The sequence below is a fragment of the Geospiza fortis genome, unplaced genomic scaffold (assembly GCF_000277835.1).
Source record: "Geospiza fortis unplaced genomic scaffold, GeoFor_1.0 scaffold11, whole genome shotgun sequence".
NCBI lineage: Eukaryota > Metazoa > Chordata > Aves > Passeriformes > Thraupidae > Geospiza > Geospiza fortis.
In genome coordinates, this window is record NW_005054304.1 from 5,925,033 (window position 1) to 5,948,788 (window position 23,756).

The 23,756-nt window shown below is 43.3% G+C and overlaps 1 protein-coding gene across 1 annotated transcript in view; it reads left to right on the forward strand.

Moving 5' to 3' along the window:
* Window positions 1–23,756, forward strand: part of ADGRL3 (adhesion G protein-coupled receptor L3) — a 482,184-nt gene that overhangs the window by 372,003 nt on the left and 86,425 nt on the right. The window contains 2 exon segments of the mRNA XM_031066355.1: window positions 15,044–15,349; window positions 17,042–17,145. Of these exon segments, the coding sequence (XP_030922215.1) occupies window positions 15,044–15,349; window positions 17,042–17,145 (410 nt within the window).

Below are 23,756 nucleotides of genomic sequence, written 5' to 3' on the forward strand. Positions count from 1 at the left end.
CAAGAGTGTAGGGCTGGAATAAATATCCAGCTGCTCCTGCTGCATCCTAAAGCTTCTGTGCATGAATGCAGTAATACCAATCATTATCTGTGTCTCTGACTGGCTGCCCAAATGATGGGTCATGTTGGCTAAATCATTACCTGTCATCATTCATGCCATTTCCACGCCTGCTGCAGTTGGCCTAACCTCAGCCACCAAGGACAGCAGGGACTGAGCACATATTTCACTGAGAAAACTGAGGATGCCCTGCAACATGGAAGGTTTAATCAGGGCTTTGTTGTGCTTCCATCTTGCTGCATGGCAGAGTGGGAAGGAGAGACAGGCAGTGTGGAAAATTTCGCTGACACAGCTGTTATATTGTCAGCAATTAATTAGAAAGTTTTGTTCAATAAAATGTATTCTGGCCTAGGAAGGATGCCCTTGACTTCAAGTTGGATTATTAGAGAACTGAGTGTCTCATAAGATACTTCTTTTTTTTCTAGTATGCTTGCTTATCATTGGAAAAACCAGATTTTTGCCTGCAGTTCTGATTGAGCGCAGATAACTTGTAGAAGGTCAAATCACAAATGTTTTTATGGGTACCAATTTTGGTTTAATTTGTCTATTTAAAAATACCCAAACCTTTAAAAGAATGCCAGTTATAATGAAATAGGTGTTTTGAGTGCAAATCTACTATGATGTCCTTTTTCATGAGCTGTTTGATCAGATGCTGCTAACTTTAAATGTAATTTGCTTTGTGGAGGAGAAAGAAGAGTATGTACAAACACGTCCACACTAACACAAGTGGTTCATCTGGCAGTTCTGGGGGTAGGGAATTGAATGAAGTTTCCACCCTGCAACCGGACTTTAACATGTCCCTGCTGGTTATGGTTCTCCAAAGGCGGAGAAAGTGGTAATTCAGCAGATATTACCACTGGGATGTGGCACATCAGCCAGAAGGATGCCACCCCACACTGCAAGTCGTGCCCGCTGGACTTTGAGGGGGGTTGTGGGGTAGTGTCAGATGTCAAGTAAAGGAGATGTCCAAAATTGTTTACCTTGAGAGAATCCTTCATTTTGGAGTTAAGGGAACAGAGAGCTGAGAAGCAGGCATGAGGCTGAGGAAGGCTCCATGTGAGGATGTGTTCCCTTTCCTTTTCTGGGAAAGAAAAGCAAATGGAAGACAATGGAGAAATAAAACTGGAAGGAGCAGTTCATTACCCAGGGGACAGATGTAGAAGTGGTTTGTAGGCAATGACAAGTGAGACAGGCAGGGGTTAGTTTTGGAACTGACCCGGGATGAGGAAAAGAGCTAAAAATAGAGATTTAAGATTCCTTTTAGTGGAGGTGAGCCAGCACTGTGCCCAGAGAGCTGTAAGGCAGGTTCCACATGAATGAGATTTTATTCGATGTGCAGGGAGAGAAATCTGGATAAGAGGGAGACTGGAGGTTTTCTGAATGTTAGCCTGAATTTCCAACAGGGATTCTCTCACCTGCAAGGGCTTGGCCTCACCACTGCAATGTTTCTGTTGGCTGATGAAGGAAATTCACCACTTGGAGGATCCCTGCAAAGAAATTGTCTCCAAAGAAAAAATATTCAGTAACGCTGACTTAACTCGTACAGCTTTCATCCAGTCAGGCTGGTTTTAAGATTTAGATACTATCAAAAAGGAAAAAGCAACCTAGAAAGGCCCAACAATTGATTGTAAGGGGAAGGAATTTTTAAGTCACCTTGGTCCCTGCATTTGGCTTCTTTCTCATTTTACACCCTTTGCATCTGCTTTCCCTTCTTCTTCATCTCTGCCCCATCCCATCCAGCATACTCTTGGGCTGGCCTGGTTCATGGTTTTGTTTTTCATTTAGGCAGACACCACAATGTGAGCTTGTCTCAGCTTGACAGAAATGGACAGATAATATTCTGTTGTGTTGCTAGTGGAGTCCTGCACACCTCAGGTGCCAAACAGATTGCTAAACATCCTTGAACAGTCTATGCTTTGTGTGCAAGAGAGAAAAGAAATCTAATATCTGCTTTTAAATTCAGTCCCTTCCTTATGCATTTTATTTGGTTTTCTTTGCACACACAAAGTTTCCTTTCTGCTAGAGCATGCCCTGTTTTGCTTAGAAGATTTTAAATCCAGTGACCGCTTGGTCTTGTTTACAAGCTGACTTGATCTAGAGCTGGCTGTCCTCCTAATTTCTACCCATTTCCCTCAGAGGTGGTAAATGGCAGTGGATAGTACCTCCTCTTGGAGCTAAACATCCCTATCCTCACATAAATCAGCAGCTGCCAGTGGATGAAAGCCATCTGTGGCAAATAAGTGTCGGATCAGGGTACCCGGATAGGGAGCAATGTCTATTGGCCACTCTTGGAGATGCTCTTGAGTCTTCAGTGCAGTATGCACATTGCTATTACTGAAGAGAAAAGCTCAGTTAGGAAGCACGATTCGCATTGCTGTCCCTGCCCTGAAATGATTCATGTTGCTAAAATAAAGTTGCATCTCCCTTAGTTACAACTCACTGGAGTCTGTTTGACCAGGCATCTCGGTCTCTATGAGATTTCTGTGCGCTCTGCTCCGAACAAGAGCTGCAGACAGTGAGCGTTTAACTGAATCAGTGATGCTGTTTTAGCTCAAATCTGATGTTTAATAAGGGAAAATAACAGCTTAATTTGGAAAGGCATCTTGTAGGCCAGGGGGACTGACCTTGTAGGAGTGACTGCTGCCAAGAGGATTAGGGAGTTGCATGTTGTGCTCAGAAGTGTACCGTGGACATGCTGAGCTTGGCACAGAAGATGTGAAGACTGGTCCCTCAAGCCCAATACCTTGTCTGAGCTTCAGGCTTTGCAGAAAGAGATTCCTCATGGAATAACCTGGATCGAAAGAAGGGCTCATTCTTCTGCATTAGCAAATAATTTCCTCATGCAACAACACGGGAGGATCAAAGCCTTCCCTGTCCACCTCTTCTTTTACTGTAATCCTTGGCACGTCTCAGCACTTCCCAGGAGTGTGTTGTGGACTGTGATGAATAATGTCCTCTGCAGGAGGAGAAGGAAATAAGGACATCAGGTTGGCTGTTTAAGGTGGAGTTTTCCCCTGCCTCTTCCCGCTACTCTGTTCTTAGCATCTGTGCCGTAGTTCCGGATTTTCTGTTTGTCTGTGTAAAGGCTTAAGCCTTCCCCAGCACCATGCAAACACCCCAAGGACAGGCAAGCAAATAGTTGAGATGCTTGCAGTTTCTTTTGTAGCCTGGAGATTTGCTGTAAGAGACACTGAGCTTTTCAGGGTTGCAAAGTCAGAAGCTGCTTGCTGATGGATGGCACAGTTTTCAGTCGAGGCTCAGGCATGGAGATGTTGATACAGTGAAGGCAGTGGCATTGCACCAACCTGTAGGCTCCTGCACCTCCAAAGAGCACCTGGGGTCTCGGACAAATTGAATGGCTTTTGATGCTACCTTTTATTGTCTATAAACTGGCTGACTCAGCTTCCTAAATCAAATCTCTCCCTTTTTCTTCAAGTAGAACCACATTTCTCTCTGCCTTGGAACAATCTCCATGGCAGCTAAATGTAGTGGATGAGCTGCTTGCCACTGAAGGGCCTACACTTGGAATTTGTATTTTACTGAGCCATCTCCAGGTTGAATGCCATGCCAGTGAATGCCATGTCTGATCCATGGTCATTTAGGCTCTAGCCTCTAAAGAAGAAAAAGCAGCAAAATGTGCCTAGCATTTATTTGAAGATATAAACATTTCTTGACTTGCTTAGTGCTGACCATGAAGGTCTATCACAGGTCACCTTCTTCCTCTCTTTTCATCTTGAGCCTGACCACCACCCTAGAAAGTCTGTTTTTTCCTCCAATTCTGAATGAGTTCAAGGTTATGCTCAATTTTTTTCTAGTATTACTGGCATGACAGATCTCGTCTCATTATAAATTATTCTGTCTGCTTCAGCTGTATGGTTTTTCTCATTTATATTTAAGATAATGGAAGAAGAGTTGCTTTTGATGACATAAGTGAGCTAGATTTTTGGTTTGGTATTATTACAAAATGAGAGTTCTGGCTGGATAATGTAAAATATTAGGGCTTTTGAGTTTTTAGTACCTATGAAGCACTGCAATGACTAGAAAAACTAATATACTTCTTCCCTATAAATTCATGAAACTTTTTGATGCATGCATGGAATTTGAAAGGCTCAGGGCTAATAGCATTACAGGTCTCAACACATGTACTAAGTGGTCTGCTGTAAAAAATTTACAAAACAAAAACATTTGAACATGTTTGATACCGAAGAGAGGGAAAACTAATAATCGCTGTAGACTGGTGTATTTGTTTTATGTTACCTGTGAGAGCTGTAAAGTGAGGTTTGGGCTGTGTGCTAGAAGCCTATAGCAGCTCTTTGGCCATGCACTGTAAGCAGTAGTTGTATCCTAGATTGAAAGTAAGAAAACATCTGTAAGTATATATGCATCTCTGCTGTATTTCAGAATTGAATGCATACTGCTTGACTATTTTTTTTCCCTCTGGTTTTTCTGTTACGCTTTTGAATTGTGCTGTCCTATGGAAATGCATTCACATTTAGTTAAGTCTGTGTGTCTGTGTTTGTCTATAAGACAAATATAGCTATTTAGCAGTTATGTTTTTAAGGCATGTGAATTGGACCAGGTCAGATTTTCTTTGTCTCTCCTCTCTCTCCTCTTTTTTCACATGTTGAATATGTCTATTTTTTTTTCCTTATGAGAGACATCATTCTTTTGTTCAAAGTATGACATTTATGCTTTGCAGTGACATCAGGTACAAGATTTTGTACCTTCATTTTATGGATGTATATGTTATAAAAAGGCAAGGAGATTACACGGCTTAAAAATCTCTAAAGGATACAATTTGCTTTTTTCATTTCTCTGTCATCCTCTTTCTTTTTTTTTTTTTTTTTTTTTCTGCCAATTCCCAATTTCCTGAGATTTCTGCTGTTGCTTGTGAGGATCTGCAATGCTTTTGTTGGTAGCCCAAGTGGATCAGGTGCAGTTTAGGCTTCCAGGCCAAGAGTACATTATGGAAAATCCCTAATCTGGCACAGTAGCACCTGGACATTGCTCTGTGCATTTGGTACCTCTGGTTTGGACCAGTAATTCCCCTAGGCATGTAAACTTTAGCACCTGACTGCATGTAAAAACCACATGCCAAACCTGGGGAAGCAGGCATACAACTTTGACCTAAAATACTTGCTTTTCACTACTCGCATTCACTTTCTTGTAAGTTTTTTATGTCTTTTCTCTTTTGTGGGCCCAGTTCTGAGTCTTAAAAGGTCAATGGGTATATTCTTTGGCTTCATACAAGAAAACATGCTGACCTTGCAATGTGCTGGTCTGAGCTATCCATTAATAAGGATAACCTGAAGGGTGACAGATGTAAAGCTACAAATCAATGTTGAAAGTTTTTCCATCCTGGGATTATGTATTGTCATCTTGTCATCAGCCCCTTGGCTAAAAATCTGAAACTACAGCTGAGCCAAAGCTGACTTCATGAGAGCTGGTAGCCCTTAATGTTTCTGAGAAAAATTTACTATGTAAAACCTCCTTTTCTGATGTTTTGGAGCTTGTTCCTTCCTGCCTCTCGGGTTTCTGCTGTGACTTTTCAGCTGAGATGGCTGGCCATGGCAATGCCTCTGGCCCTGGAGCCTTCAGGGTGGAGATCTGAGATGCTGACCATATGAATGAATATTCACATTGCTACTAGCACCCCAGTGGCCTCTCTCAAATGAAAAATTAGCTTCTGGGACATGGGTGAGAGCTGCTTGCATGCCAGGCTTTTTAGGATATCAGCATGGACTTGATAGTGCACCCAGGTGCCTGTGTCCAGTACTCAAGTCTGTTAGGAAAACTGGAGTTCCCTGAAAGTGCTACCCAGTTCATTTCACCTTAAAACACCCTGTAATGGCACAGTTTGTTTATTTGTTATAAATCTGCTTTGCTGAAGTAAATGTGTTTTTCATAATATTAATGGTGCTCTCATTGTTGGAACCCTCTGCATAAGTCAGATATCTATAAAACAAATTTAGACACCAGTGCTGTAGTTAAGGATTGTTTAGGCAGATCTCTGAGCCAGGATGAATACAGCTATTAGAATTGAGCTTTACAATATATTGACGTTTCTACATAAGTAATAAAGAGTTTAGAAAGGGAGCTGAGCAGCGTTTTATGTTTTTTTCAGGGAAACTGCTTTATTTCTGAAAGTAGCTGAATATTGATATTCTTACAAGGGAGTTTTGTCAGCTTCCTAGGATTGGTTTATGTGAAGTATTTTTTTTTAGCAGAGGCTTCTTTCTTCTCTCCCTCCTTTCCATCTGGTAAGCAAGCCACTGGTAAGTTTGGAGAGAGGATTGAACTGAGCTCCAAACCAAGATGTGGCCAAGAGGCCTGAAGCTGTGCCTGCCCTCTGACTTTCAGGAGGGGTCTTGACAGCACATCCATACCAAGGTGCACCAGGACATGCTCAAAGGATGAGGAAAGGCAGCCTTTCTCACCATTTCTGTATTTCTGGTGGTTTCAGTGGTCAGTTCTCTCCACAGTTCAGGCTGGTTTCCTCACAGGAACAAGAGTAAATGGAAAAAATAAATAAAATAGAAGCCAATGCAGTCAGAGACTGAGCAGAGCAAATACCCTGTAGAGAGGAAGCACCTTTGGTGGCTTTGGAGAAGGATTTTGGATTTTAAAACAGGTTTGAAATAGCTAGTTGGTAGCAAGAGGAGAAAATAGATGGTTTTGGTGAAAGGCAAAAGGTGGGGTTGTGCTGGCAGGTTTATAATTCCTGTTGCTCTAGACTATGGATGTAAGATGTACTGTACAGCCAGCAGGGCCTGCTGTCAGGTCTCCAGTTCATGTCTGGGAATGCAATATGATCTGCATGCCAGTGAAGTCAATCCTAATGTGGGTTAGAGGAAGAAGGCTGTGAGCAGCTGTAACTCCACCTTTGATATGTTATGGTTTATTCCTTTTCCTCTCTTTGATTTCAGCTGACCAGCCCACCCTCAGAGAGTGTTTACACTTAAGACATTGGGCATGGGGGCTGATTTGGAAGCCCAGTACATGAATGTGATAGGCACCTCAAATCCTGAGCCCCAGAGAAGCTGGGGCCAAGGGATAGTGGTGCAAAGGGAGGTGAATTGTAATGCAAAAATAGCCCTTTTTCTTTCAATCTGCCAAGCTGGACAGGAGAAAGTGGGACCAGGCAAATTTTCATCCATCTCTCCCTGACAGCCCTTGCACACATATGTGCTGTGGGGCCAGGGAGCTGACTTCTTGTAGTTCCAGTGGATTGCCTCCTTGGGCTCGATTGTACTGTGGCCTCATCCTCAAGATAGCAGCATAGTACAATCAGGTTCTGAATATTAATACAGAGATCACAGGAGTGTAGCTTGGAAACACAGAATACCAAGAATTGAAAAGTCTAATCTATCCTTTTTGAAAGCTGTCCAATTTCTTTTTTATTTACAGCATTTGAACCATTTCACAAATTGGAAGGCAACTAACCAGCCATTTCACAGGCAGATTATGATATGTTTAAGAAAGTCCAAGGCATTTGTCTGAATGCAATTGGCCATCTTGCTGACTAACATGTAGATTGGAGATATTACACACACAGTTGAACAGAGACTATATGAAGATGATGGTTTTCTTTTATTAAGTTGTGTTTGTAGCTTGCAACCGAAAAAATGTTTTGGACAGTGGTATAAGCTGACTGCCTGACTGCAAAGGGCTCATCACATTGATTGGGTAGATGAGAAAATGCTGGGGCGTGAACAGTCACTTTATGATTCCTGCGCTCGATTCCATTCTTTGCAAATGCAGAGGTGGAGAACTGCTGGAGAGAGACTGGCTCCATCTGGCACTGCCTCTGCACAGTGCACACAAGTTGTTCAATTAAAGATGGAGAAGTGCAGGCAAAAAGTGGGAAACACAGATTAGATGAAGCTGCATCCGTTGCCATACAGATGGAAAAAATTGGGTTTCCCTCTTACCAGCTACACATTTGCTTGTTCTGCCTAGAAACTAAAAGGTATGTTTCAGCCTGTGTGGATAGAGCATACATGGTTTAATTAATTAAAAGATAAAAAAACCCCCAAAAAGCTGGCAATCCCAGACTCCAGTCAATCTCTTAAAGCTGTGAATATGCAGTGCTCACGTGTCTGTACCCTAATGTGGTCTGAATGAAAAACTGACAGCACCTGTTACTCAAATCAAAAGTGATTTCTCTAACAATGGGATACTGGGGAATTCCTTCCAGGCTTCTCTTTAATAGAGTTTGAAGGATTCAGGTTGGAAGACAGTGCATAAGATCTGCACCACTGGCTCTGATGGATGTGAATCATACCAAGGGACAGTGATTGTTTAGGAGGTTAGAAGTTCACTCCATACATCCAGTAATAACACACAGCTGGTATGTCCTTAAAAAAAAGGTTTGTATGCTTCTTTTTTCCCCCTGTGTGAAGCCACATGTGGATTGGAAAAGAAAAAAAAAGAAAATCAGATTTTATACATTCAAATCCAGAAATTCAAAGTAACTGCAACCACATCTGACAGTATTTTTGAGAACCAGAGTGAATTGAAGCTAGAGTGCCTAAAAATAGCCCTTGAACTGAACTCTAAAAACTATTAGATTTGTCCACTTATAATAAATCCTGATCTACTGTCTATTAGATCATCTCTTCTGTAATCTTTTCCTATAGGCATAGTTCATGTGCATTTCTAAAAGCATTACAGCATGATGCTGAAAGAAATGCTCAATTTTTTTGTGTGTCTTGTGCACAATGGTTCAGGTAAATTTCTGCATTCAGAATCAGTTGCAAAGTCTGGAACAAGCAATAAGGCTTTAATACTCTCAGTGGATGGTTGCCAAAGGATACAAGAGGTTCACAAAGGTGGATTTGGCAGAGGTCCTGGGTGGGAAACCAGAGATAAGACTTTAGGAACTGTCTTCTGATAGAAGAGGACTATGGTGAAGACAACAGGTGATGCTCCTGTGCTGTGCCCATTCATCTTCTGGTGTTGCTAGATATGTGCTGTAAAATAACAGTTAAAATTTTGTCTGATGTCTCTGAAGTTGCATATTTTTAGCAGGATCCAGTAGTTTCTTGGAGAAGAATGGGTCAGAGAGAAAAAAAAGAAGAAAATAAAGATGTATCTTCTTTTATTCAAATGACAGCTAAATTGGGGACTTGACATTAAGAGCTGTTTGGAGACAGAAAAAGTATTAAGTGCTGACACATGCACACCCCCACAAAAGTCCTACAGAAGCCTAAAAGTTGATATTTCACGAAAATGCAGTCAGGCTGCTGTTTGGGTTCTTACTTTTTTCAGGCAAAACCTAGAAATTTTCAATAATACAATGTTTTTGACAGAACAGCCTTTCTGTAGCAATCCAGCATGTGGAGTGAACTGTTGATCATTGTCAGAAATGCAGAGTTTTGAGTCAAAAGGGCTCTGGTCTGCATACCTTTTGCCTGTTGAAAATAGGTGCATTGAGTGGTTTTTTGGTTGTATTAACTGTCTTGCTGAGAGTGGTGCTGCAGTGAAAAGGACGAGCTGGGGCAGTTTGAGTGAGCTTTAGCCTGTTGTGCTGATTTCTCCCACTTTGGCTCTCATTCTTAGTTGTTTATGTTAAATGCTGAGACTGAGACTCAGAGCAAAATCCCAGCGTGTTAAGTGATTCCAGCTTGAAGTGCCTTGAAACAACTGAGTCTGCACCATGTCTTGGACTGCTGCTGTAGGTTTCCTCTTAGCGCAGGAACTCAGCATATGGCCCATATCCATTACAGCATCTGCACAAGCCCAGCAGAGCAGTCATATGTGGGCAGAGTAGCCTTGGGCACAAAAACTGATCCCCTGCTAGAAGAAGTAGGAAAAAAAGAAAATCCAGAAAGTGATTTTTCCATTTGTCAGCTGTCCACAAGGGAATGACTCTTCCCTCTCTCAGATCTCTCAGATGCAGCATCCTCCTCCTCCTCTGCTTTCCCTCATTCCCTTGTGTTAGTTAAGAGGCAGGAAAAGGAAGAGCTGTGTATCATACTTGATGTGCCTTTTTCACAGCACAGGGCTGTGTGCAGTTGTGTTGGTGGAGACAACGTGCCACGTTGAGCACTCTGGAGCCACTGCATATGTAATCTTTCCATCAATGAGTTTTGCAAGCCTTTTGTCAGTGTCAGTAAATAAAGCTCCACAATCCCAACTTCCCCAAAAGCAGCGTGTGAACTTATGTTCACACGCAGGATTCTGGCTCAGCTTCCCAAAATAATGGCATGTGTGAGCAGAGGGGAGAACTGTTCAGATGTTTGATGTGAGGCCGACTTGGCCTTCGCCTGCAGTAAAAATAAATCATAGTTGCTCTCAAACACGTGGAAGGAGCTGTACATAATTTAGGGGCTAATCTCACCTTGTCGATTCCCGGGCTCGCAGCTCTGGAGTGGCACCAGCATGTGGCTTTTGGTCTTCCAGAACACATTTACCATGAGAAGGTTTTGCAGGGTTATGTCTTTAACATAGACTCAGTGTAACTTTGCAACCCAACAGTGTGTTAATGAGTTGGTGCCGTCTGTGTCAGTGCTTCTTTTCATCATTCTCCTCTGTTACGTCACGTGGAGTTCTTTGAAAAAAACACAGAAAAACAAAAAAAAAGGCAAAAGAAAGTGGGAATATACTTTCTTTCAGATACTACTGTTTTTCTAGGGAGTTTCAGAAGATGTTCTGAAATATGTTTGCAAATGCCTGTAGAAAATTAATTCCCATGAGATGCATTTATATGACAAGGGAGAGAAAAACAGCTGTGATATAATCCTCCAATTGTATTAGGTTTGTGGGGTTTTGTGATACTTCTTTCAATGCATGCCTAAACCTTCTTATTTGCTATGTAAATACAACTTGTACCATCTTTCAGTAGAAGAAATGATAAAAGGGATGCTGTAAGCAAAGGATGTGGTTGCCAAATATGAAAAGGGCAAAACTAGAGGGAGGGAGGAAAGGGAGAGACCTCCAGGTTTTGTGCTTCTCACAGCCTACCCAACTCCTTCAGTGCTCCATTTACCTTTGTGCAGCAGCAACATGTGTAAATAATGGAGTCTGGACGTGCTCAAGAGAACGCTGGCATTGCTGCTGTTGAGCTGCTGGATTAGTTGTACCTCACTTGGTCCAGCCCTGCTTTAGGTGCAGCACAGGGAGCAGGCAGGGCCTCCAGGCTGCCAGCACCCCATCCCTTCTCCTTGAGCGTCAGGCTCAGGAATGCAGGACTCGCCAGAGAGTGAAGTCATCGTGGTTTGCTTGGACCTTGAGCGGGGAACTTGGAGTGCAGCCTTTCCTTCCAATTACGTGAGCAAGTGCTGGCTCGTAGCACGCAGCCTGCAGGCTGAACCTTTGGATTGTGACCCCAGGGGGACAGCTTGATGGATGTCTCCTGTCATCCCTTACCCCACCAAAGCCAGTGAGCCTCACCCAGGAAATCCTCTCAGCAATTTCTGCTCGAGGGCCACCTAGTTATCTTCACTCGTGGGACAGAAAGTGCATGATGTCTCTTATAAAGTATTATTGAGTACACCGGGTCATTGGCTGGAGACTTAGGTGCCAAAATTTAAGAAAAATGAGAGAAAAGGTAGCAAATAGCCTTTCTTGCAATCAAAGCTGCTTTTGTGATAGGAAAACACTAGTCAGAGTCATTTGGGAAAGCAGTCTCCTATGTCTTGGTGCACCAGGATAAGGTGAGCAGAGCATCTAACCACATTGTGGTTATATGGCATGTGGTGGATTTTCTTCATGACAAATACAAAGTGCTGGTCACTTGTCATGTCACTACTTCAGGAAGGGGGAACAGAGAGAAATGGGGGAAAAGAGACAGTCCATTATTTATATGAGATTTTTCCCTATGAGCAAATCTCTATCATGATTTTCCTTCCACCAAGCAAAAATCTGCCTCCACAAGCCTGAGCTCTAAGAGGAGGCTGGGAAATAAAAGAGAGAAGGGAAAAGCCTAAAAATTTCTATTTTCTTGCTAGTCAAATGTGCCCTGAGTAGAGAGAGGCTCCTCTGGGAGTTGCAATTGCTCCCTTGCGGATGCTGGAAATGTTTTGGGGTTTGTTTTTTTTATGACTGCAGCTTTAATCTGAATGATGTCAAAACTTAGTTTTCTGCTATTACTGCCAGCTCTCTAGATAGAGCAGGAAAGAAAAAAGTGAAGTATCACTTTGGGGTGTTTCTGGGGAAGAAATGTTTCCACAGCCATAAATTGCTTTCTTGGGAGCACTGAAAATTCCTATCCCAGTGCTGTGCTTCATGGAATCAGAGTCAGCAAAGTCTTGGATTTGTAAGGAATAAAAACTGAGTCTTATCCAAAAACTTTAAAGTCTTGATGTGGGAGTGCATGGTAAAACAAACAGTGAAAATAAAATAATTAAGTTTATACATTTCTAGTTGTAGTAGTGTTGGAGTTTTTTAAAGATGTTTGTCTTGGAGCAAAAATTATCTTGTGAAACATTGTTTGAAGAATCCCTCTGTTGAAGCAGTGCTGCAGTGCTGCTTTCCCCCAGGTTAAAAATTCACCGTTTATTGGCAGCCTGAGTTAATCTGGAGGTTTGATCTCTGTTCTGTGCTGTAGGATTTAGGTGCTTTTACACAGGTTGCAGTCTCTTCATGGTTTTGCTTGGATTTGAGAATCATTTATATGTAAATGATCCTGATCCCCTGTTCTTTACCTCCTTACCAATTAGCTTGGTTTTTGAAGCACACGGTTGTGTGAGCAAAATTGGCAAGTGGTGCTTCCTGGTGAAAAACTGGGTGGTGTTAGCATGGTGATCATGATTGCTGGAGCTCATTACCAAGTTGACTCTTTGAATAATCAAACCTTTGAACTCAGCTCAGTGGTATCCCATCCGTCTCACTCCGTTAGGCAACTCGGAGGCAGCTCTTTCATGTCGTCTTACAACTTGTCCTATGTAAATGGTGGATGTGTTTATTTTCAAAAGCAGCAAGAAAGCCCAGTGGAACAAGAAAAAAGTTGGAAGAACAAGCCCTCAAAGATTTTGATACTGGTGCCAGGGGGTTTATGAAAGATAAAACAGCTCATTTTTTTTATGGCTGAAGGAAAATGCCGTTAAATCCCTTGTGCCTATCTGCTACAGTAAACTTGCCAGAGCTATTCATAAAACAGCATGCCGTGGGATATTCAATGATTTTCAATGAAACCTAGGCTTAAAAATGCAGATCTCCTGCATGTGGATCAAGGGGAGCTCCAGGGTGCTCAGTGTATGTTTCTCTACGCTCACACATGACTGTAAGAATTATTTTAAGCAGGGTTTGCTAGCTTTGACTTTGAAACTGCATCCACTGTATCTACTCAGTTCCTTTGTGCATGGCATAGGTAATTTTGCAGAAGGAAAATAACTTGTTATTGTAAGAGTAAATGGGAAAAATTTTACAGGTTGCTATCTACCAGGCTAATCTATATTATGAAGAAATAAAACATATTAAATCCTGCTGCACTAGAAGTGTAATATTTGCTGAAGTTCTCTACAAATTGTAGTCCTCCCTGTAACACTGAGGGGAAATCATTGTTCAGTGACCTGGTGCAGCTTTGGGCAGAAACTGGAAGAAATCTGAAAGAAAATATCCTGCAGAAACATGCAGGATCTGCATGTTTTTTGCATTATATTTTTCAGACTCAGGGTTCATGGTGAAAGGGAGGTTGCAGAAGACTGGAAAATCTGATCACTGAGTGTTGGAGACCTGTTTTTAGATTAGTGTCCTGGTGCTCAGGTGAATTAGTGTAGAAACTCTATTTCCTGTTGCTGGACATGGAGCAGCAGTGACTGAAGGCTTTTTGGACCCTGAAAGAAGTGGGATGGTAGTGAGGTATTACAGCATGGAAATTAGAGTGGGAATGGATCAAGACAAGCCTTTTTATATTGCTTCCTTACCTGCATTTCACAGTCAGCCCCAAAATTTTCTCAGGCAGGGATTGAGGGGGCAGTTGTGAATATCTGGCACTGAACTGGAGTAAAAGTTTTATGCTGAGAGAAGCTGGAGGGTGCTTATCTTTGAGAGAGGTAAAGGAGATGGAAGAAGCAAGCTTTTCCATGAGCTGTGTGTGACATGGCAGGGGTGATGGGGGAGCAGCTGTGGGCAGCCTGCTTCAGTTCCCCCACCTATTTCAGGCCAAGCCATAGACAGATCCCTCTGAAGCTCCAGTCTGTGCAAGCACCTTGGTCTAAACAGGAGGTTAAATAAGGTAATTGTAAGGTGGGCATCCCTCAATATTCCCCACACACTCAGTACTTGGTGCAGCTATTGCAGGATGTACAGTGGGTTAATGCACCTCTAAAGCAGGTTCCCCACCTCTTGATGCTTGACTGCTCATTGCAGGTTTTCAATGAATTAGCCCACTGAGCATTAAAGTCTCGAGGATCTGGCTGGGCTGACGTGCTTTTCTGCTTGTGTCACGTGGCCTCCAGATCAAGGGGCCAGGCATTGCTCTTGGGATGGTGCAGCAAAGCATGAACCTCAGAGAAAGTTGATGGCTTGCTCAAGAGTGCAGCCTTGTGTTCATCCCTCTGTGCACTTTTGATTTTGGGAATGGATTTGTGGTTTGGTTTTGGGGTTTGTTGATTTTTGTTGCTTTTTTTTTTTTTTTTATTACACCATGGAATACGTTTTTCTGTCCAAACCAGCTGGGTCTTCAGCAACACTTAACAATTAAAAGCACTTCTTTGCTAGGTGTTCCCTAAAAGATATGAAATAAGATTTTTACATTAAAATGCCAGGAAGAAAAATGGTGAGGGCATAAAGTGCTGCTTTATTTTCATCAGATTCTAGTGCTTTTGGAAAATCAGTTGTGCTGCAGTGATCATTACCCCCTGTGTGCTTCTCTCACTGTTTGCTCCAGCTTGTCTCTGAAAGGCAGCTTGTGCAGAAAGCCTTGCCTTAGTCGTAGCTCCAGTTACACCCTGCAGGGCCCTGGAGTCATCAGAGGGGACATCCTCAGGACCTAGGCTTGAGGATCCCTTCCTCTTTCTAACTAGCTCCGCCTTGGTTTCAGGAGTATCCACCTCGGGGGCTCTGGGCCCGGGGAGCACCGCTGCCAGCACCACGCCACGCATGGCCACCAGCACCACGGGCCGCACCACCACCACGTCAGCCTCGGGCAGGAGGAACAGGAGCACCAGCACACCGTCCCCCATGGCTGATGTCGCTGATGAAATGACCACACACCTGCCACCTGCCTCCTCCCAGGTGCCAGCAGCCGGGGCGGAGAGCTGCGACCCCATGGAGGCCCGCGACATCATGTGGTCCCGGACTCGGCAGGGCCAGCTGGCAAAACAGCCGTGTCCCTTGGGCTCCATAGGTGAGTCAGGGGCCGGGAGGACACAGCAGGCTGTCTTCACTTTCTATAACACTTTGTCAGTGTGCAACCAGTACTAAAAACCCTTGGGAATGTGCTGGAAGAGCCTCTGCTTCTGGAAGTTGTGTACGATGCTCCTTGCCTGGTTTTGCCTGTATTTGTAGCCCCCTGGCTCACTGACTGATGTGTTGGTGGCTAATTCTTTGCTTGTTTTGCTAAGAGAGGGGACAGGGGAGGAAATCAACAAAACTTGTACTTTGAAGCTCCTGAACCAGTGCGAGTGATTTTTTTAAACTGCAGCCAGCATCCAGGATGATCAGCTGGGAAAGTGGGGGTGGGGAAACAAAGCCAAATATTTCAAAATGGTTTATTGCTTATTGGATTTTGCTCCTTTTCTTCTGCTCTTCCCACAATTGTTTTCTTGAAAAACGTTGCTTTTGGAAATTTTCTGTTCAATTTGAAACATAATCGCATTAAGAATGGGTTTTGGCATACAGTTCGCTTTGCTGTGGTTTAACAAATGCAGTTTTCTAAAAATAGTTATTTTTCATGCTAGTCTTGGTGTCCAGCCGTAAAAGTTCTCTTTCAAACAAGAAATCTCAAAAGTGGAGGAAATTGCCCAAAAATGAGGGCTGAAGGGATCTGGCTGGCAGAGGAGAGTCTCTGTGTTAATTCTCCCCTCCTGGAGAGCCATTCACACCTGAGTATATGAGTACTGACTCAGTCTGGAATTTGGTGAGGACAGACTGATAAAATACATGTTAAAGTATGAGGAGCATGGAAAGGTATCAGGGGTGAGAATAGGTAAAGAACGTTTTGTCTTTTCCAGCCCTGTTTGGTAAAACTAATGCCAAAAGTATGATGTGATTCCCAGAGAGGGGAAAGGATAGTCTGAACCAAAGCTGTAAAAAGGAAAAGAAGATGGAAAATGAAGGCTGGATGCAGGGAGTTCTTTCCTAAGCACAAGAGCTAAGGACAGGATGAAAATAACTAAGGGAAAGATAAGAGCCCAACTTATGGATAGTGGATGGCCAATAAGCCTTTCCCATCTCCCATTTCAGTGATTCACACAACATGTTAAAAGCTGTGATACGTTAGCAGTGATGCACTTCTCTTTGTCTGAAAGGGTCTGAGGTATTTTGCTGTCTTTTTCAGCAGGGATTGGGCAGCACTTCCCAAACAAAACTCTCCTCCAAAGTCCCTCTTGACAGCTGGGGGCTGACAGTAAACCCCAGCCATTATATCTTGGCGTCTGTAGCATTCAAACTTTTGTGTGTTTCCACCCAAATGTTGTAATGATGATTCAGAGCCATAAAATCTTCATAAAGCAGCAAGGAAGATGAGGCACAGGGTCTGATCCCAAATCACCAGTGGTGGGGCAGACCACTCAAGGTGCTGGCTCAGTGTTTGCGATCTACTTCTGATTTCTTAGTACCTGGTGGCTTTCCTGCAAGTCCTCTCTCTGTAATTGCTGTTTGCCGGATTGGAAATTAAATTCCTGCACAACATCGTGGGTCTTTTATGTCTTAGGGCCCTTAAAGGACCAAGATGATGGGAGACTAGGACACTGGGATGACTCAGAAGTCTGCTACTCAAGACCTGAGCACTAATAAGCTCCCAAAAGCTCTCCAAACATGGAGTTCCAGGGGCAAAATGCAACCAGTCACACTGAGCACAGCAACTTTCCTATTACAGGTGTTGCAACTTTCCGGTGTCTCGCGCCTGACGGAATCTGGGAACCCCAAGGACCTGATCTTAGCAACTGCTCTTCACCCTGGATCAACCACATCACTCAAAAGGTAAAACTCTTCTCATGTGTTGACCACTCTGAGTCTGCGCAGTGAGCTTGCTCAGCTCCCTGCTTTTCTCACACAAGGAACCCAAAAGGATCAACAGTCACACATAAAGCACGAACCATGCAGACTAGCCAAGAATTTCAAGGGGAAAGCAAGTGTCTCATGGAAATTAAGGCAGAGAGGGTAAGGGAAGGCAAAGGAGAAGGACTGAAGAGTGGAATTAAACTAGAGTGAATGACATTTCTTGTTTGTGGCAAGAAGAGGGAGGAGGAGGTGGGTGGACATATGGAAAGTACTGAGTTGTTGAAAAAGGAAACGCCCTTTCATGCATCCTCAAGGATTTTTTCATGTCACGCAAGCACAGGATAAACCCCATAGTTAAGAAATCTTTACCAAAGAAAGGCAGGCTCAATGTGAAATGTTTGTTTTGTGCCCCTGACTTTCTGTTTTTAACTTCTGCCCAAATTATAAAAGAACTGATGGAATAGAAAACAATGCTGCAGTAATGCTTATCTTTTGACTTTAAAGTCCCTTGATGAATGTTTTCTAGCACTTCATCATTTATCAGTGTTAAAAGTGCATTAACACGTGACAATACAAGTTCAAGACAAGCAGAGCTTACTTGGTAGCAATATGTTGAGCATTTTTGTTATTAATGCACAATGGTGCTTTCAGCTGATTTCATTACAAACAGAGACCAGATGTGTGTTTATGCCACAGAGGCTGTGGGCTGAATCTTTATTATAGCAATTTGTGGGGATTTATTCACTCCTTTAGCCAGAGTGAGCAAGTCCTGGCATTGCAAGTGAGCTGTGCTGCTGCACAATAGTGACACAGATCTCCCAAAGAGCCACTGATCAGTGGGATGGGGTCACTCCAAAGACAAGACTCTTGGACATTCTCCTCTCTGCCCCCCATCTAAACTGAGACCTAATAATCTGTGAATTGCTAGCACTGGTCATCCCTATCTTGCTTCATCTGTGCTTACACCCATCCCTCCACAAAGGAAAACATCAATTGATGTGGGGCTGCTGTGATATGGCACAGCCAGTACAAAGCCCGTGGTCCTTCTGTCCCTCTCCTGGTATACACCCAGCAAGCTGATGAGCACAGGCTGCCTTTGCTGGCATTAGCAGCTGTGTGCAGCTCTTGTTTTATGACCTACGTATGTACCCTGGAGGGGTTAATATTACTTACTCCAGCCAGGAGTAATTCACCCAGGCAGCTGGGAGACCTCTTGCTGCTTGGTGAAGATGACTAGGCTGTTAGCCATTAGCAGAGGGAAATAATAGCCTGCACTGATGAAATCTCCATCAAGGTTAGGCTTATTTTATTTGAAACCCTAGCTATCATTTGCGTAACAAATGGGCCCCCTTTAATTTGTTACGTGCTTTCAAAGCAGGCTAAAATTGAACAAGGCAAGTTTTGAGAAATGCCCAGCAGGTTACAACTGGGACTAGATTTATTTTTTTTTCTGAAGGAATTTAGTTATGTTCAGCATTAAATACCTTCTTCCAGTCGGTAGAAAGGACTTGGGGAATCTTTGAGATGACCATGGATCTAAGATTTTGCCTGAGTGGGAATTCATTGGGATCTTGAGATATGTGACCCAGCCTCAATGACAGCTGTTACAAAACATCAAAACTTTTCAGGAGTGTCTTTTGAGGGGAAAGCCTTGCAAGGTTCGCCTAGGGGTTTGTGTTGGGGTTGCAATCATTGAAACATTTGTATTGGAAAAGACCTCTAAGGTCATTGGGTCCAACCATTCACACAGCACTGCCATATCCACCACTAATCCATGTCCCTAAGTGCCATGTCTACATGTCTTTTAAATTCCTCCAGGAATAGTGACTCAACCGCTTCCCTGGGCAGTCTGTTCCAATGCCTGACCACTCTCTGTGAAGAAACTTTTCCTAATATCCAATATAAACCTTCCCTGGTGCAACCTCAGGTGGTTTCTTCTTGTCCTATCATTTCTTACCAAGAGAAGAGACTGACGCCCACCTTGCCACAGCCTCCTTTCAAGTGGTTGTAGAGAGAGAGAAGGTCCCCCCCAAGCCTCCTTTTCTGCAGGCTAAACACCCTCAGCTGCCTGAGCAGCTCTTCATAAGCCTTGTGCTCCAGACCTTTTCTCAGCTCTGTTGCCCTTCTCTGGACCTCCTCCAGTGTCTTAATGTCCTACTTGTAGTGAGGGGCCCAGAACTGGACACAGCACTCTGGATGTGGCTTCACCAGTGCCCAGTACAGGGGGACAATCACTGCCCCAGCCCTGCTGGCCACGCTGTTCCTGAAACAGGCCAGGATGCCATTGGCCTTCTTGGCCACCTGGGCTCACAGCTGGCTCTTGTTTTCTGCTGGGCAGCTTTCCAGTTACTCTTCCCCAGCCTGTAGTGCTACATGGGGTTGTTGTGACCCAAGGGCAGGACCTGCACTTGGCCATATTGAACCTCATACCATTGGCCCTGGCCCATCGGTCCAGCCTGTCCAGATCCTGCACATGCCACCTGAGGGCACTCAGCATGATCTGCTCCATGATATTGCATCGCATTTTCAACTTCCAGTGCACTAGGACACCCCCAGTTAGCCAGGGCTGCTGATAAATGATAGAAAGTGGCTCAGTAAGCTCTTCTGCCAGTTCCCTCAGTACCCTCAGGTGGATCTCATCGAGCCCCCTAGACCTGTGGATGTGTAAATGGTGTATCAGGTCACTGACCATTTTTTTCCTGGATTGTGGGGGTTTTCTTCTGCTCCCCATCCCTATCTTCCAGCTCTGGGTTCTGGGTACCCTGAGGACAACCTGGGTACCCTGGTCTTGCTGTTAAAGACTGAGCCAAAGAAGGCATTAACTACCACCTCAACCATTTCTTCATTCTTTGTCACTATATTTCCGTCATATCCATTGTCTTTTATGGCAGCAGACAGGCAAAGTTCTAGCTGAGCTTTAGCCCTGCCAATTTTCTTCCTGTATAACCTCACAACATGCTTGTAGTCCTCCTTTGTTACCTGCCCTTTCTCCAGAGGCTATAAGCTCTCCTTATTTTTTTTTCTTATTCTAGCCAAAGCTCTCTGTTCAGCCAGTCTTATTCCCCACCAGCTCATCTTTTTGGTGCATGGGTATGTCCTGCCTTTAAGATTCAGTAGGATACTTATAGTAAATACAGTTTTAAATTACATATGAAATAACCAATAGCCATTTGGTTTCGCTGCCCAAGCAAGAGGCTTGAAAATCATCACTGCACTTAAAGATGGAGGCTGACTCATCCATAAATCAAACACTGGTTTCTAGCATCCCTGCTGTGAATGGGATGCTTCCCAAAGCTTGCAGATTTGCTCCAGCACCTCTCTGAAGATGAAAATGGAGCCTTCTGCCTCTGAGTCAAGGCAGCTTCTCTTCCTTCTGCTGTGGGGACAGCTAGAGGGAGCAGTAAGCCAGCTGTGCTGTGAGGACAGGGCTGGTTACACCCTGCATCCCCAGCTCTCCTGGTCACTCAGCCCACTGCAGCTGCAGCGCAGCTGACAAAATGGGTAAAAGTACTTCTTTGTCAGCCAGGGTTCATACCTGGTCAGCGTGTCTTCATTCCTAATCTGCTTTGTCTCCCAAAAATCTGACATCTGCAGGATCCAAACTGCTCAGGAAGAATGGGGATGGGTCCCCTGGAGGGATTTCAGCCAAGCCAGAAGGGATAGTAGGGAAATTCTGCATTGCTTTCATATCTGTGTAGTGAAGTAAGAATGATTACTTACTTCTTCTCCTTCTCCTGCTGTGCTCAGACTGTAGATTGGGTGTTTGCCTGCTTGCATCATGGTATTAGGTTTTACAGCCGTTTCCTAGCTTCCATTAGAGTTATTGTGCTTGATGGAAGATCAGAACAAATGTTCTCCTCAGCAATTCATTGGCCTCCTGACGTTTACTTTAACTTTATTGTTGGTGCCTACCATGCCCTCGTAACGGAGCGGGAGAATGAACTTGCCAGTGCGATTGAATTATGCACTGCTACCCAGCTTATTTCTAGAGTCAAGCAGCAACAGGAAGCAAAAAGGTCAGCTTTGGATACATTGCATCATCCTGATCATGAGGTCACACATTCAGTCTCAGCCTGTTTGTTTTGTTTCTTGCTTTTATCAGTGCCATCCTTAGTGCAGCCTGTGGCTTGCCTGAAGACGTCTCTTCCTTGCTGCAGCTTTCAGCTGTGGGTGCTGCCTTGGAGGACAGGCACTGCTCTGCTCAGGTTCAAACCTCTGGAAGAGAAGAGGCGTCTTTTGTAGCAGAACAGAAAAATTTGTGCCCTTCACGAATGCACAGAAAGCCTCAATCTGTAAATCTAAAGTTTGTGCCTCCCATGCCCTCCTTAGTGGCCTGGATCATGTACTCCCAAAGAGCAGATGAACCTTAGGATTTGTAGCACCTTCCTGAAGTCTTGTAGATCTGCTTGGGTGTGTGTTACAGGGAGAGTGAGGTTTTGTGGAGGACATCCCCACATTGTTGTGTCCAGATCTGAGGGTGTAGTTGCAGTCATGATGACAGTACAAAGAAATCCTCCATCCAGGTTGCTTTTGGTAGTCGTTTTCAGAGCACCATCATTAATTGGATGGAGTAGATGCCACAGAGGGTGACTTATTAAAGGGTCATTAAATGCAGTTTAAGTTGGTTGAATACCGTAGTTTCATAGCCACTTTTTCAGTTCTCTGGGTCTGCTGTACTCTATGGAGAGCATTGTCTCTTCTCCCAGACAGCTGGCAAAAGGAAAAGAGGACACAAACTGCGCCAGGGAAGGTTTAGGGTTTTGCATCAGTAGGCATTTCTTCATAGAAAGGATGATTAGACTCTGGACTGGGCTGCCCAGGGAGGTAGTAGAGTCACTGTGTCTGGAGCTGTTTAAGGAAAGGCTGGATGTGGTGCTCAGTGCCAAGGTCTTTCTGACATTTTGGTGTTTGGTCATAGGTTGGAATTGGTAATTTTAGAGATTTTTTTCCAACCTAAATGATTCTGTGATTCAGAAATAAAAAAGGAAAGGATGGTAGATATGCTCTGACTCTTTTCTCTGAATGCAGACACATATATTTAAATTCCTACCAGGGAAGGAAAAATGCCATGAAAGCTTTGCAGTGTCAGAAGTTAGCCCACAGCCCCTCTTACAGGCTTGCTACCTGACTGCTGGGAGCTAATGGTGCCTGGTGAAACCTGTCAGATGTTTGTTCCTCCAGAAAACAGCATCAACTTTGTGGTCTTTCCAGCTGACCAGTCCATCTCTATGTTACTGTTTTTAAAAATCATAGTTCAGTCTTTTATGCCATCTTTTTATTTTTTATATCAGTTTGCCTCTTCAGAAGACTGCAGGAAAATACTTTTGCCTTTATGACTACTGGTGTTTTTGTTCATCTGCTCCCTTCGCAGCATATTTCTTATTTCTTCTGAATTTTCCTCCCTAAATACTTAACTTTCTTTTTGCAATTTCATTTTTATTCTACTGTTCTCTCCTGCAGTTGGGTTTCTTTTGAGACAGGTAGGGCTGAAACAGCAAGCTCTGCTGCAAGAGAGTATTTCTTTGTCTTTCCAGACAAAACTCTCCACTTCTGTTTGTTGGCATATATAAAACAGGCAGGAAAGTATGTCCTCTCCAAAAACTATTATTTCACAGTCCTTTCACTCATGAAAAGGTGCAAGATAGTGGCACAAACTTGGAAAACGTTATCAGAGTGTTACACAGAGGGATTTCAGGTGCGCCAATGATCATTTGTAAATCTGGCCTGAATCCTGTCCTCCCAAATGGAAGAGGGGAGCAATTTTTTTTGGCAGACCTATAAAACTGTGTTTTGTATGTTGGCATTATTGGTAAGAAACATGTTTTCACTCCTTTAAATTAGCATTCCAAGACTGGTTTTAATCTGTTTGTAAAAGGTAAGAAAAAATAGACCAAAAAAACACAAAACCCAAAAATTTGGTATCAAATTTGCTTTTAACAGAATATTTTCTTTTATCCCAGAATCCTATTTAGATTTTAAATTTAATTTTTTCATAATCAGGGTAGAAAATGTTGAAAAGTAGTCTCATATCAGAGAGAGATGTATTATTTTTAATTCCCTTTATTGTTCTCAAGCCTCACAGTAGAAAGGTCAGATACTTACACGTATTTTCCCTACTTCTTGATTGCCTCTCAATATTGGTTTGAGCCATGGAGAACCTCCAGGGGTTGTTCCTGTATTCATATGTAACTATGTCAATGTTTGGGTTAAAGAGTATTACATGTTTTGAGAGAAATAACATAAATAGCTCATCTTTCATGCGGCAATAATGAAGAGAAAGACGTGGAGAAGTATTATAGGAAGGAAGTAAGTTAGTAATGCATCCTCTTGGGTAGCAGTAAGCTTTGCTGAGCATTTACGTAGAATTAACCAAAAAAAAAAAGGATTCAGTCCTGTTGTTATAAGAGACCAGATACTTACCTGGAATATTCAGTCCATTTGGGACTCATAAGAGAAGCTGGGTTTGACAGCACTGCATAGGAGACACTTCAGTTTCAGTGGAAAAAGCTCAAAAGAATTGGTGAAATTGGGATTAATGTGTCACACAACCATCATTCTAGACATCCCTCTCATGCCAGAGTGGAAAGAGT